Consider the following 14,385-nt stretch of genomic DNA (forward strand, 5'->3'; position numbering starts at 1 on the left):
TAGCGCGGGAGCTGCGTGGAGTTCCGATCATATGCAGATGTCCGTTCATACTACACGACCGAAAGCGTGTGTTATGTGACCATTCATGCAAACTGTAGCATCATGCTACATAAGACAATAAATAAGATTTATATTCCGCTTTTACTCAAAACTCACTTTAAACCACCATCGAGTGTTTGTAATAACTTCCGATTGCCGTCTAATGTGTGTTTTGGCCATGTAATGTTCCTGAAATTAAATATGTTATTACCAGCGATCATGGAAGAGAGAACACGGGCAGACAGCGCTGGAAGCTGCTAATGTTCATGCGTTTTAAAACGAACACGCATTAGTGTAAATGTAGCCTAACAGATGTGTAAACTGAAGACTATTTGAGCTTTATTAAAACTATTTGCACTGATTTATTGTGTTGGTTACATTTTGTTCCTTTGTGCAGTGGCTCTGGAGATGAGTCTTTTGAGTTTGTATAAACATCAACAAGCTGAAAAATAAAACCAAAGGTTTTTTTTTTAGATAATGTAATCTTGTTACAATTGATTTCATAAAATTGGTATTGAAAAAAGTATCGTTCAGGAACTGGTATCGAAGTCAAGGTATCGTATCGATATCGAAAATTTTTGAACGATACCCAGCCCTACACAGCAGTGAGTCTGCGACCCATAGACATCACCAGACTCTTGGTTTCATCCTTTAAAATGCTTTTCCAATCCTTTAATACAGCCAGTTTCAACTGTTGATTGTTTTGGGGAGTTTCTGCCTTTAGTCTTCTCTTTAGCTGGTGAAATGCATGCTCAATAGGATTTAAAGGGATAGTTCACCCAAAAATGAAAATTACCCAATGATTTACTCACACCATCCTAGGTGTATATGACTTTCTTCTTTCAGACGATAAACCGCAATCTCTAGCTTCCGCTAACTGTCGTATGCGTGTACATGAGAGTGGCTAGAGATTAAAGTTTATAAAGTTTTAAATATGGATATTTTTCTTACAAAAACGCATTTATGCACTTTTATTGGACCTCTATTGGACTATTAAATCTCACCTCCCATTCACTGCCATCATAAAGCTTGGAAGAACCAGGACAGTTTTATATACAACTCTGATTGTATTCGCCTGAAATAAGAAAGTCATATACACCTAGGATGGCTTGAGGGTGAGTAAATTATGGGGTAATTTTCATTTTTGGGTGAACTATCCCTTTAAATCTGGAGATTGATTTGGGCAATCTAAGACCTTCCATTTCTTTGCCCTGATAAACTCCTTGACAGAACTGCCAGGGTGTTTTGGGCCATTGTCCTGTTGCAATATGAAGCACTTTCTGATGAGTCTGGTGGCATTTTCTTGAACATTTGTAGCCAAGATGCTTTTGTACACTTCTGCATTCATTCTGCTGCCACCATCATTTTTGAAGTCATCAATAAAGATGAGAGAGCCTGTTTCAGAGGCAGCCATGCAAGCCCAAGCCATGACACCACCTCCTACAAATGAAGTTGTTTATCTTGAATCATTTGCGGTTCTTTTTTTTCTCCACACTTTTGCTTTCCCATCACTTAGATAAAGACTAATCTTTGTCTCATCTGTCCATAAAACTCTGTTCCTGTGTAGCTTATGCTGTGGAAGTCTCCTGTGAACAGTAGATTGTCAGACCATCACCCCAGCTTTCTGGAAGTTGTTGGTGATTTTACAGACACAAATTTTAAAGTTCTTTTTCACAGATTTTATGATTTGTCTCATCAACTGCTGTTGTTTTTCTCAGCCGACCAGGTCGTTGTTGGCTGCTGAAGTTGCTGGAGGTTTCTTTCTTTTTTTTAAGACTGTTGATTTCTCCATGCCCATTGTTTTTGACATAGCTCTAACTGAGTTCCTCTTTTCTTTTAGCATCCAAATTGCTTGCTTTTCTCTCAAAGACAGCTCCCTCGTCTTCATCCTGGTTAGTGTGTGTCATCATCAAATGCAAGACTCAGAATGCAGAAGCAATGGATATAACAGATACTACACATTCCCTCCTTTTAATATCTGAACAATTAATGCAACAGGACACAGCTGATTACTTAAAGACAATTGTCCTAATACTTATGCTCATATCAGATAAGGGGATGAAACTCTAAAAGTGCCGATCTTCTTAGTTGGTAAAACGTGTGTAACACCCAATAATAAACTTCATTCTATACTTTTGTCTCATATTCATCTTTTAATCATATTTACAGATTTCTTGACTCCACAGAAAACAGCAGTTCCCTTTCAGTCAGTCACGTTCGACGTTACGTCAGTCGTGACTGACGAATTGGGATCTCGCCCGAGAGCCCAATCTGTTTGGTCGCTGGGGGCCTGGTTAGCGTGCCCCAGGCCATCTCGCTGGCTCATGTGAACCGTCAGACTCGGCTATGCGATTCAATTCGCCCGGCGCCCTCCCAAGTCCTCTGTGCTGGACAGGGATGCTCCTGTCTTGCGTGCAGGGATCACGGTCCCGCTGGCGAAGGACGCGATACAGCCGGTCCCTCCAGCCGAGATGAGGTCAGGTTTAAATCAAAACAAAATTTGGGATAAAATAAAATCAGACTCTAAAAATGTATTTTTTGTTAAACTTTTAATAAATTGTTGTTAAATTATTTTATTTTTTTCAGTTGATTAGACATGTTTTTGATTACTAAAATGTAATTTAACCATTAAAAATAAAACGGAAAAACACAGTTTGCGAAAAGAAATAAAACTGATTTCACAGGGCCCTACAGTTGTCAGAAGTGCTGCAGTTATTAGGTTTTTCTTTAGCAGATGTTTACATCCCATCGATCTGAATATTATTTATTCACCAAAGCCAATTTAATTCTCATTTTGTGGTTTGGAGAATGATTATTTTAGATATAGCATATGCAGAGTTTGTCCTAATTGAGCATTTAGAAAGTTATTACAGCTTTTCGACACATGTTCTACTTTACAGAGAGAATGGGTGTGCTTAGCTTGACTTTTCCCATCATCCTCTTCCTTCCCTGGGCCTCGGCTCAATGGAGAGCAAATGGCTCTTTGCTGGTGGACAGGAGGATGACAATTCTGTTGGCTTGTCTGAAATATGATTGGAGTAGCAACACACGACTGAAATATTGATGAGTGACTGAGGGGTCCAGATGGAGCTGCTACCTGCTGAGTGTTATGAGCACAGACACACGTCAGCTCCCATCATCCATGCCCCATCTCTCCTGACAGAGACTCACTCCTTAAGAGCAGTGTGTGTGTGTGTGTGAGAGATGATCCGGTTAGAAGCCCTCAAGAACAGCCACACAACAGTGAACCAATAACCTTGTCAGTAGGAGAATTAACACAAATCGATAAACATGTATGTAAGCATAAATACAGAGTTCAAATAGGATTTCAAATGACAGGAACAGTTGGAAAAGAAGATTCAGCTTAAGATTTTCCCCAGTCAAACCTTGGAAATATGTAAATGTCTTGTGGTGCAACCAAAATGCATAAACATACAAGAGGCAAAAAGAAAAAAAAAAAAGGTCTAAATTAAGGTCTAAATGTCTTGTGGTGCAACCAAAATGCATAAACATACAAGAGACAAAAAGAAAAAAAATAATAATTTCATTAGTTCAGGTTGTAAAATGTCAAATGGTCACTCGTATGCTCACCAAGGCTGCATTTATTTGATCAAACATTCAGTAAAAAAAAATTTTCAAAATATTATCATTTAAAATAACTGCTTTCTATATTAATATACAGAATCGCAGAAATGCAAGATACAAACTCGCAATTCAGATTTTTTTTTTCTCGCAATTGCGAGAAAAAAATATAAACACAGTTTATATCTCGCAGTTCTGACTTTTTTTATTGCAATTCTGATGACTTTTCTCAGAATTGTGAGAGAAACTCACAATTTGCGAGTTATAAAGTCGAATCCTGAGGAAAAAAATACTATTTTCATACATTTGCAATTTTGTATCTCACAATTCTGACTTTATAAAACTTGATTGCGACTTTATTTCACGCAATTCTGACCTTATTACTCGCAATACGAGTTTATATCATGCAATTCTAAGAAAAAAAGTGCATGAAAAAAAGTCAGAATTGTGAGAGACAAAGTCGCAATTACCTTTTTTAATTTGTATTAAATGGCGGAAACGGGCTTCCACAGAGAACAGCATTTGTTTGAAAAAAATGGGATTTTTTTTTGTAACAATGTTAAAGTCTTGTCACTTTTAATCAATTTAATGCATCCTTGCTGAATAAAATTAATTTCTTTGGGAAAATATTCTTATTGACCCCAAATGTTTGAACGGTAGTATGTATATGTGTGTGATTTATTTAATGGTTCTCTATCTCCTCAGGTTCGCTGTCTACTGGTAACGGTGAGTTTGGTGACTGGAACACCTTCTCTTCCACCAGTCCTCCTGCTGTCACTGCTCAGTCTGCCATCCCAGACCTGTTCAGTGACATACCCGCTCCAGCCGCACCGGTGCCCACATCCACCCAACCGCATTCCGCTGACCTCTTTGACCTGATGGCCCCCAACAACAGCAGCCTCAGCGCATCCCAAAGCATGCCCTTCAACATGTGCCCGCAGAATACAACCACACCTCTGTCCAGATCACAGGTAAACACCGGTTCAGTTCAGAAAGGCTTCCCAGAACCACAGATTTGCCAACCTGTATGCATTTTGCGTAGCAGGTATACATTTTGACCTCAAAGTAGGTGCGATTTGTGCACCTGCAGTGTTGTCAACAAAAGTAGTAAATCTAGTTTTTCTTTTTTTCTTTTTGGACCATGTAATGTTCAGTGATAATGACGTAGCTGGACCTTCCTGTGAAACCACAGATGTCTGGCTGATGACGTATGCAGGACTTCAGGAGTGACGATCGCATTTAAGTTTAGAACAAGTGTGTTCTATATTTTGGAAGGCTGCTCATGAAATGTTGCCATGTTCACTTATTATAAGTGATGCTTTTAAAGCATCTTTGGGCTTGTTGTTTGGGCTCGGTTATTAAAACGATGCAGAGTTAACTACTCTCGTGTGTCTTTTGCTTGTTCAGAATGCAGTGGAGTACACCGGAGTTTGTCATAGCATTCGCACATACATGCATATGCACATATATACTGTATATATAGTATGTATATACAACTGATGAATTCTACACGGTTATGAAACTGAACTGAATCAATACTGGACTAACTTGAGCTGTATAATGACACTCTTGACTTGTTAGAGCTGCTTTACAGCAGAATTTGATACTATTGTGAAGCTGCTGTGAAACAATATATTGTATAAAGCGCTTTAGAAATAAAGTTGACTCTCTGACTTGGCTTGTATGCATATTCAGTATTTAGTGTGTGTGTGTGTATATTATATATATATATATATATATATATATATATATATACTGTACATATACACACATAGTATATAATTAAAATATATGTGTGTGTGTGTATGCGTGTGGCCTTAGTCTACTCAGTAAATGAGTGCGGCATTTCCCAAATGAAACAAAAGCGCTGTTAGTTTTGAATGATGTGTATAATGTAGAGAACTGTGTTTAGAGTTTTGCAAAAAGTTTAAAGCACGTAATGCGCTTGTAGTTTTGCAGACTTGGTCTAAAGATTGGGCATATGAGTGAATGGTTTCACGGAGTGGGCCTCAAGTACCACTTTTAGTGTCTAAGCAGTTTTGAAAAACTGTAAGACATACATTGTTCCCTGTGATTACAACTCGGATACACTTATTATTATTATTTTTTTTTTTGTAAATGCAGTTGTCACTACCTGAATATTTCAGGTAATTCGGAGTTAATCCGGTTGTAGAATGTGATTGTTACTCTAAATTACTGAATTGTGTGTGTACAGAACAGGATTAAGCTCTAAAATGTGAATTTAGCTGCAATGTTTATGTGGCCTTCGTCTACTTAAACCCGCCCCTCGACTCATGTTTATCTGCCTCCACTTTTGAGTGCAATGTCCACATCTCAAAATCTCTAATCAAGAGCTAATGAATAGAACCCAGCTTTAATGACTGCAAATTGAAGTAGTGCACTCAAATATATTCTCGCCGTCGTAGGAACAGTAGGAACAGCCGTCGTAGGAACAGAATAATACATGGTGAATCCGTTTGAAGTTCAGAGGCGGGTTGAGTTAAATGGATAAATGTCCAAGATCCATTTTTTTCCTTCATGGAACTATTATGAGTGGTATTATAATCAAACCAACATTTTCTTACAAAAAGGATGAGTCACCTAAAATATTAATATTAAAACGTGCTGCAGTACAGTCAATATACTGTTCAGTATTCTCTTATTGTAAATCGTCATATTAAATTATCAATTTAAAATCTATGCTGTAAATTGAGTTTAATGGGGTATATTCTGTTGTAATTATAAGATATAATTTACAGTAATTAACTTTTTGCTCTTTCTTTGTCAGACAATAGGGGGTCCGTTATTTCCCCAGCAGATGGGACTACAGAAGTCAGGCGGGAAGGTATCAATGCCTGCCACCTGGTCAGACCCAAGCGTGAACATCAGCCTGGATTTCCTGTCGGCAGGCCTGAACCCTCCCAAACCCACACAGCCCACACTCAACACCATGATGCAGCAAGGTTAGAAATCCTAAACAAACTGTCGATATTGTAGTTATTCTTTCTACCCTCATAGTTATCTCCATGATTCAGGTCAGATTGTCTTGCCTTGAGTTGTGAAAAGTTTGTTCCTTGAGGTAATCAACAATAATCCTGCTACTTATGGCGTGGTACGACTCGGCTCGGTTTGCGTTTCCACTGCAGTTTAGTATCGCATTAGAGTGGGCGGGATTATTCACATGTGGTTATAGTTGCGCCGCCTCTACTGTCGCGACTCCTGAAAAACATTTTCATTCCGCGTCGCCCCATCAAGCTCTCGCTGGATCCGCTCCTCTGCTATCAACGAGAGGAACGTCTGTACTTCCTCAACAGACAACGAAACAGCCACTTTTTGGTTGTTAAAAAAAGGTGCGCTCGTTCAAAACAGTTGCGTTCGATCCTTCGCTGGCTGTGCTGATTTATATCTAGCGGTTCTGTTGTGTTTGTGTCGCAAGTTCAGTGACGCAGATAGTGACGATTCTCTCCGGCCAATCCGTGATCAGCAGAGTTTACACGTCACGTTTTGGTAACGGTACGGTACACTTGGAACCTCAACCGAGGTGGTACTAAAAAAAAAAGTACCAGGTACTGTACCCAGTGGAAAACCCCCCAAAAGTGAACCGTACCAAGCCATACCATCCAGTGGAAAAGCGCCATTAGAATGCTGTTACAGTCATAAGCGATTGCATGTATTATTTATTCATATTTTAATAGTAATATATTTTCCTTTTAGGTGTCCAGCCACCATTGAATATGGTCACCCAGAATTTCGCCGGAATGACACTGAATGCCCCCTCAGCGGCTGCTCCCAGACCAGGAGTGAACCCCATGATGGCAGGGGGGACCTTGAGCATGGCAATGCCTCCTATGGCGACGGGCACTGTGGGAGTGGGCTCTGTGGGTACTGGAGGAATACCTGTCAATCAAGGACTCATGGGCATGAATATGATGCCTGCTGGAATAGGCCTGCAAGGTGCCCTCGGCATGCCCAGCATGGGGATTGGCCAGGCCATGAACCCCACCATGGTGCAACCTAAACAAGATGCCTTTGCAAACTTTGGCAACTTTGGGAAATGAATGGTGATCCACTCCAAGAGAGTTAACGGTCCAAATACACCTTCTCAAAAGAAGGAGCTGCATCCAGTAAAATGGACAAAACTGACAAAACTAGCCCGTGTCACGACTCTTCAATCATTTGTCCTTATTCGTTAACAGATACAGAGAAACAAAACAAACACACAAGAATCTGTTTTTCTTTCATGTGGGGTTGATAATCGAAGGCTGGATTTTTTTGTAAATGGTGCAAAGCATATTATATACTTTTGAAGGAAAAAAGATGACTCCGTGCAGTTTGGTACATTTTTCCATTGTCTGTTTCATAACTCAAACGTCATAGACTTTGTTCCCATCATGGCCCTGCTCACTTTTCAAATTGTGAAAACACAATTCAAAACTTCAAAACTTACCTCATGATTTGCATTTTTCATGCTGTGATTCAAAGGGGTTGATTTGTAAATATCGTGGTGTGCAAAAAATAAATTATTTTACTCACTTCTCAGATGGTATAAGATGGAACAATTTACCACAGGTCCTTAATATTTACTCATGTTTTTGTTTTTTGGTTTTGAATCTTTAGTTTGTTTCTCCTTATATTCCGTTATCACTCCAGCACCTGTTATTTAGATGAATAGGGTCAACTTTTTATTAACAGGCTATATCTGTAGATATAGTTGGAGTACTTTTGTGTAGCAAGCTGCCTGACCGTAATTTGAAGTGTGCCTGCCTGTGAAATGGCCACCATTTTAAAGCAGCACTATGTAACTTTTTCTGTGTTCAAAATGTGCAAAATGTATATAATGAGCGAGTACATCATGAATTCATCTTCCAAACCGCGTTTTTGTCTTATTCCGAATCACTATGGTACACTTATAATAAGTACTTATATTTGGACTATTGTAGCCTGGTCGGGTCGTCACCGCTGCGGAGTAACACATACCTGCGTGAATCGCCATAGACATAAACTTAGAGAAGTAGCTCCGGTTGGAATGTTCTTCCGCGGGATGTGTGCAGTTCTGTTTATTAACTGCTAGAGCGCCAAAAGTTACATAGTGCTGCTTTAATAACACAGATGTGTTTGAAGGTTATTAACCGTACTTGATGAATCCAAAACGGTCTTAGAGAGGATGTGTTACATGAAAAGAGAAAGCCATTACATTCTTGAATGATATGGAAGGGGATAGTGCTGCATTTGTTCATCTAATGTGAAGATTTCTAGGGGTCTCTTCCCCGAATTTGAGAAACATTTGTCATCTGAAGCTGCACAGATCAGTGCTTTGGTTGTAGCAGGAGTAGTGTTACACTTTTCTAGTAACTACTTGAATTGGTATTTATAATGCCTCATAATAGCAGTCATATCTGTTATATTCTTGCATGTGTGTCGATTTTACAGTTTCAAGCATTGTTGCGGGTCAGTGTTAAATTTATGAAATGTCTGTCACAGGATTATATGATGGCTATGGAATCGATGAAGGCATTGTGAACCCCAAATGAAGTTTACTTTTCTTCCTTTTTTTTTTTTTTACATTTGGTTTTGTCCATTTTCTCATATGCTGCTTAACAATGGGCCCTCCATCAGGCACTGAGGCATTATCTTCAAAATGACCAAATCTTTATTTTATTACTATTTAGCTTTATTCCATAGTGGTTTAGTTTCTTATTTTAATACTTAACATTATACAGAGAGATCCTGTGCATATATACAGTGTTCTAGACATGGGTGACTCAAGTAAACACTTCTTAGTTTATGCAAATGTAATGAGAAACATGCAATCGAGCGCCTCTTTCATTATAGTTTCTTTTCAGATTTCAGTTTTTGATTTATATTGTACTGAGAAACTTTGGTTAACATTAAACTATTTCATCAAAAGCTGTCTTTGTGACTTTTGTCTACTTTTAGCATTCTTATTTGTGGCTAGTTATGTCAAATGAATATGATATTGTTTATAAAAGTGTTTCTTGGTTCTCTGTCTTTAAACTTAAAATCTTAAACTTAAAAAAATGTCATTTTTATGAATTAGTAGTGTTGCAATTCAAAGAGGTGATTTCAATAGTGCCTCTATTGAAGCCATGTTTATCAAAAATCTTATAAAATCTAATTAAAATAATGTAGATGATGATGAGCTCTGATTTGAAAGTAGAGAATCTGATATTGACAACTTATCTTCAATATCTTGGCATCTCAATCTACTACTAGATCCACTTTTCAAGATAAGATGTGGGCTGCATTCAATAATGTCTTGTCATGTGGCTCCCTCCAGTGTCGACACCAGGGAGAGTCTGCATCATGTTTGATATTTATGGCCTCTAAATTATAAACATAAACAAAACTTTTCTGAGAGAGAGAGAGAAAAAAAAACATGTAATACAATCTTCTACATGCCTTTTGTCATTTGATTGATAGTTCATGCTTTTTTTTGTAGTAAAAGTCCTTTTAGTGTCATTTTTATAAAATGTCCATCTTCAGGTTGTGTTGCTTCTGCTGTGAAATCTTTACTGATTTTTCATAAAGTAAGTATTTCAAGATCAGAGATTTCAAAAGTAATATTTCAAGATTCAACGTTTACTTAATGAAGCAACTTCGATTTACTTGGATATCCGTGCATCGTTTTTCAGAAAAATGTTCAAACGTAAATATGACAGATATGATCAGAGTTTTGAGGAACATTTATTTGTACATCTCTCAGTCATCACTGTATTTCATTGCATTGTATGTTTTGCCTCCCCACGATTAAATTTCATCTCATGACAGTTATTGGGAGATATAGAGTGACAACTGATATGTATATGCATTTAATGTAAATAGTCTGTAAATGTAAAAGTCCCCCTCACCACCCCCCTTTAGAAAGTCAAGGTGGCAAACCTGACTTGACCCTAAAAGTAAGGCTGATAAAATGTTATATATTATATATTCTACTATTGATATTGTATATTATTATAAATATTTGATTCATATTTATTCTAATTTGAAGGGCTTTGGTAACATATCTGTGAACATCAGTGGTTCAACCGCAATTATACGAAGCTACGAGAATACTTTTTGTGCACAAAAGAAAAAAAAATTACGACTTTAATTAATGACAGAATTTTCATTTTTGGATGAACTAACCCTTTAAAGAGTGGGAAGGCCTGAAAACGGAACCTGGAACGTCTAAACCTTCTCCACCATCCGTTTCAAGCGTCAGCTCCCAAAGTGTGTCCGAAAAGTAAGAAAATATACTCCTAATGTAAGTTTTTTTTTTCTTTTAGTTCTCCTTTTAGTGATTGATATAACCCCTTAATCATTGCCTGTGTTGTATATGGTGTCCGTGAATGTGGGGGCGGAGGCATCGAGATAGGGATGTATTTGTTTTGGTGATTTCAAATATCTACAGCGTTTTCCAGAAATTGCTTACTGCACTTTTATTATCCTGGACTGGGTGGTTAAACATGATATGAAGCCAAATTACTTCCCACCCTAAAAACATCACAATGCTTTTGTTAGCCAGCATTAACCAGGCCAATGGAGATGCAACAAGGTGTTATCAACACACATCAACATCTTCTCTCTGCTCCTCACTGTAGCTTCTCTGCAAACCTCCACATGACTGGGCCGCAGTGCAACCGAGCAGAGTGAGCTTTGGAAACCTCTTCCTAGTATTTGTAATGTGATTACAAATGAACAGAAACGATTTGTAATGCCGCACATTTCATATGCTGAAAACAAAATTTTATTCCATCCCATGTTCAAGCTATTCTAGCCATCTCACTGACTTCATAAGCCACTTTGAAGATCTGAGGCATGAGGCATCTGTCTTGAATCACGAATATTCCTTCCTTAATTAGAAGGACAGTCTTTTCATTAGTTCTGGACTTCTGGGTTCTTGTTTGTTCACTTGACAGGATTGCACTAGAGTGTGTTACCATTGTGATTTTTCTTAGTAATAGATTTTTCAGTTCTTGCAACAACCACAATAGTTTTTGAGGTTGTATCACAAAAATGTTTGGAATTCCCTGCCTTAAAGAGTGTTTGCATGTTCATAAACAATGGAAATGAATTAAACAGATCCAGGATCTGTTATGAAACGGGTCAGGCTCTGAATTCTAATTGGATGAGGCATGCGGGCAGCCAAGGTTCTCATTTCTTTTGATCAACACATTTCCAAGATTTGTTTTACAGTCATGTCATTACTGAAAAATAATTTTTTAAAAGAGCCATTTTTAGCCAATTATTTCAAAACAAAGAATAAAAAATCATATTGACTTTAGAAATGGACATGACTTTTTGGGATTGTATTAATCTCAGTTAAAGGTCCTTCATTACACTGTAATTTCTATTTGTATAATTAAATGTTCATTATAAAAATATTGCTACATGTGAAGAACTATTATAAACATAAGCCATTTTTTATATGTATTGTGTAAAAAATGTTTAAAAATCAGCTGTTACAGCTGTTGCACTATTTCCTCAATGGCCAACAATTTTGTCCCTACACTCTAAAAAATGCTGGGTTAAATACAACCCAGTGCTGGGTAAAAACCCAGCATTTTTTAGAGTGTAATGAGGTTTAATATGAAGTTCATTTATTTATTTACCAAGGAGACAGTGGTGTCAGTGAATAGTGCTTGAGATGAAATATCACAGATGTGTGTGAAGAAAACTAAAAAGGCAAGTTAAATACAGTACTAACATAATATTTGTATTTGTGTGTTATTTCCGATCAAACTAATATTATTTAATTGTGTGCATTTAAGATACATAAAATCCCTCAGAGGACATACAAGTTGGACATCTTATCAAAACGTGTAAAATGTAATTTACATTACAGAATGTTATCATATTATCTATGACCACTCTTGGACATTAATAGTTATAGTGTAAATTAAAGCTGCAAGCAGCGTTTAAAGGGCCCTCGCACCCGGAGCCACCTCCACCCAGTGAACTTAGGAAAACAGTGAACGGTGGGCAATATGCATTTAAAGTGGTAAATATAGGAGGAATATGACAAAGTCCTATGACTATTACTGAATATTGGCATGTAGATGCGATACGTTTATGTAGATACGTTTATCAAACATGTGAAGTTTGGTGCAGATTGAACATGGTTGAGTTAGTGTAAAACATGACATATCCTGTTGCAACAGCTGGCGCTATAAATTACAACTGAATTTTGGCATGTGGCCAGAACTTTTATCAAACATCTGAAGTTTAGGGCAGATCATAACAACTTCCTGTTTCATGGCAAAACATCTACATTTTGCAGGCCACCACAGACATGCCCTTCAACGAAAACTCAAAATCTTCGCAATTTAACATCACAACGGGCTTTGGATTACACTGACCAAATTTGGCGTTGATCTGATTCAATCTTTAGGAGGAGTTTGTTAAAATCAAAGACTATAAGAATACCAACGCCTGAAAATGGCGAAAACGAAATTCGCAGAGAAATTCAAAATAACTGACTTCCTTTTGGGTTTTGGGTTTTGCTCCAAGAGACTTTTTTGTAGGTATTGGTGTGTTACATATGTCTACCAAATTTCGTACATGCACGTGAAACTTAGCTCGAGGGCACTTCATTGAAAGTGTATTGGTGGCGCTATCGAGCCATTTTGCCACGCCCTCTTCTGGAAATTTTCGTTTCATTTTCGCCACTTCTGGTGTGTGCAAAGTTTCATGTTTTACGAGTTTTCGAGCATGTTTAGGCCCTCAGAAATGAGATTCATTTCATAATAATAAATAATTAATAATAATAAACAGAGCAATTCCAATAGGGTCCTCGCACCACATGGCCAAAATTACTCAAATGTCAAAGTCAATAATGTCACATGATGTGCTTCTAACTGAGTGATTATTTATTATATGTGTGTTCCAGTAGCGTTTTGATTCAATAATGATTTAAAAGCATGACTTTGTAATGAAAGATTTGAATGATCAGTAAATCTAGTCAATGACGTAACAAGAAGTGTGAGGAAGTGCTTCGCCAACAGGAAGTTCAGCTGTAGTGTGTTTAGTTTCTGGAGCGATGGCGGAGAACATAGACGGAGAGAGTGCTGGACTCGGGGAGAACAGGTCAGACAACGCTGAAAGGACTCAGTATGACAACGCTAGATGCAGATTTACGCAGAAATCATTGCTTGTCTTTATCTTCGCTATATAGCACGTCTGTTATAGTGTGAGTGGTGGAAAAGTCCACTGGCGCAGTTTAGCGCAGTTAGCATGTTTGCTAGCTTTGTAAACGTTCTTTCTATGTTTATTTATCTGCTTAAATAGTTCACGCGTGACCAGAAACGCATGGGAAGCAAAACTATACGCTTCACAATAACATACTGATCAATAAAATGTTAATATTTCCTGTTAGCAACTAATGGCTTGTTCGCTGACGTGTTAGCTGTGCCTGGGTTTGCTTGCTATCTTTAGCCCACCGGCTTGTTTACGACAATTAAGCTTTTTATGGATAAGGGATGTGTTTGCATGCCATGTTTATTGTGTGGTTTTGTTTAGTTAGCGTTTAAAACAGCTTAAATTAGCACTGAATAGAAAAAAGAAAACCGTAGAGATTCAGTTTAATGGTCACATCACTACGAAAACTAATCACGGGATGTCTAAGGTAAGTACATGTTAAGCGATTATTGAAAACAACTGAGAATGAAGCATACATTGATTTTTATTAAGTCTACGAGAGATACTCAGTCAAGCGCAGAAAGTAAATTACTTATAAACCGTTCAGGCCGTATATATCTACACACA

General features: G+C 37.7%; 2 protein-coding genes across 2 annotated transcripts in view; both read left to right on the forward strand.

Moving 5' to 3' along the window:
* The window catches only part of clint1b (clathrin interactor 1b), a 40,341-nt gene extending 32,502 nt beyond the window's left edge, over window positions 1–7,839 (forward strand). The window contains exons 10-12 of the mRNA XM_016451717.1: window positions 4,327–4,592; window positions 6,410–6,584; window positions 7,336–7,839. Coding sequence (XP_016307203.1) covers window positions 4,327–4,592; window positions 6,410–6,584; window positions 7,336–7,679 — 785 coding nt within the window. The 3' untranslated portion in view covers window positions 7,680–7,839. The remainder of the gene's footprint in view (window positions 1–4,326; window positions 4,593–6,409; window positions 6,585–7,335) is intronic.
* Window positions 7,840–13,610: 5,771 nt separating this feature from the next.
* Window positions 13,611–14,385, forward strand: part of tcerg1b (transcription elongation regulator 1b (CA150)) — a 14,669-nt gene continuing 13,894 nt past the window's right edge. The window contains exon 1 of the mRNA XM_016451835.1: window positions 13,611–13,707. Coding sequence (XP_016307321.1) covers window positions 13,661–13,707 — 47 coding nt within the window. The 5' untranslated portion in view covers window positions 13,611–13,660. The remainder of the gene's footprint in view (window positions 13,708–14,385) is intronic.

Source organism: Sinocyclocheilus anshuiensis, unplaced genomic scaffold (assembly GCF_001515605.1).
Source record: "Sinocyclocheilus anshuiensis isolate Anshui unplaced genomic scaffold, SAMN03320099.WGS_v1.1 scaffold25, whole genome shotgun sequence".
NCBI classification, from domain to species: Eukaryota; Metazoa; Chordata; class Actinopteri; order Cypriniformes; family Cyprinidae; genus Sinocyclocheilus; species Sinocyclocheilus anshuiensis.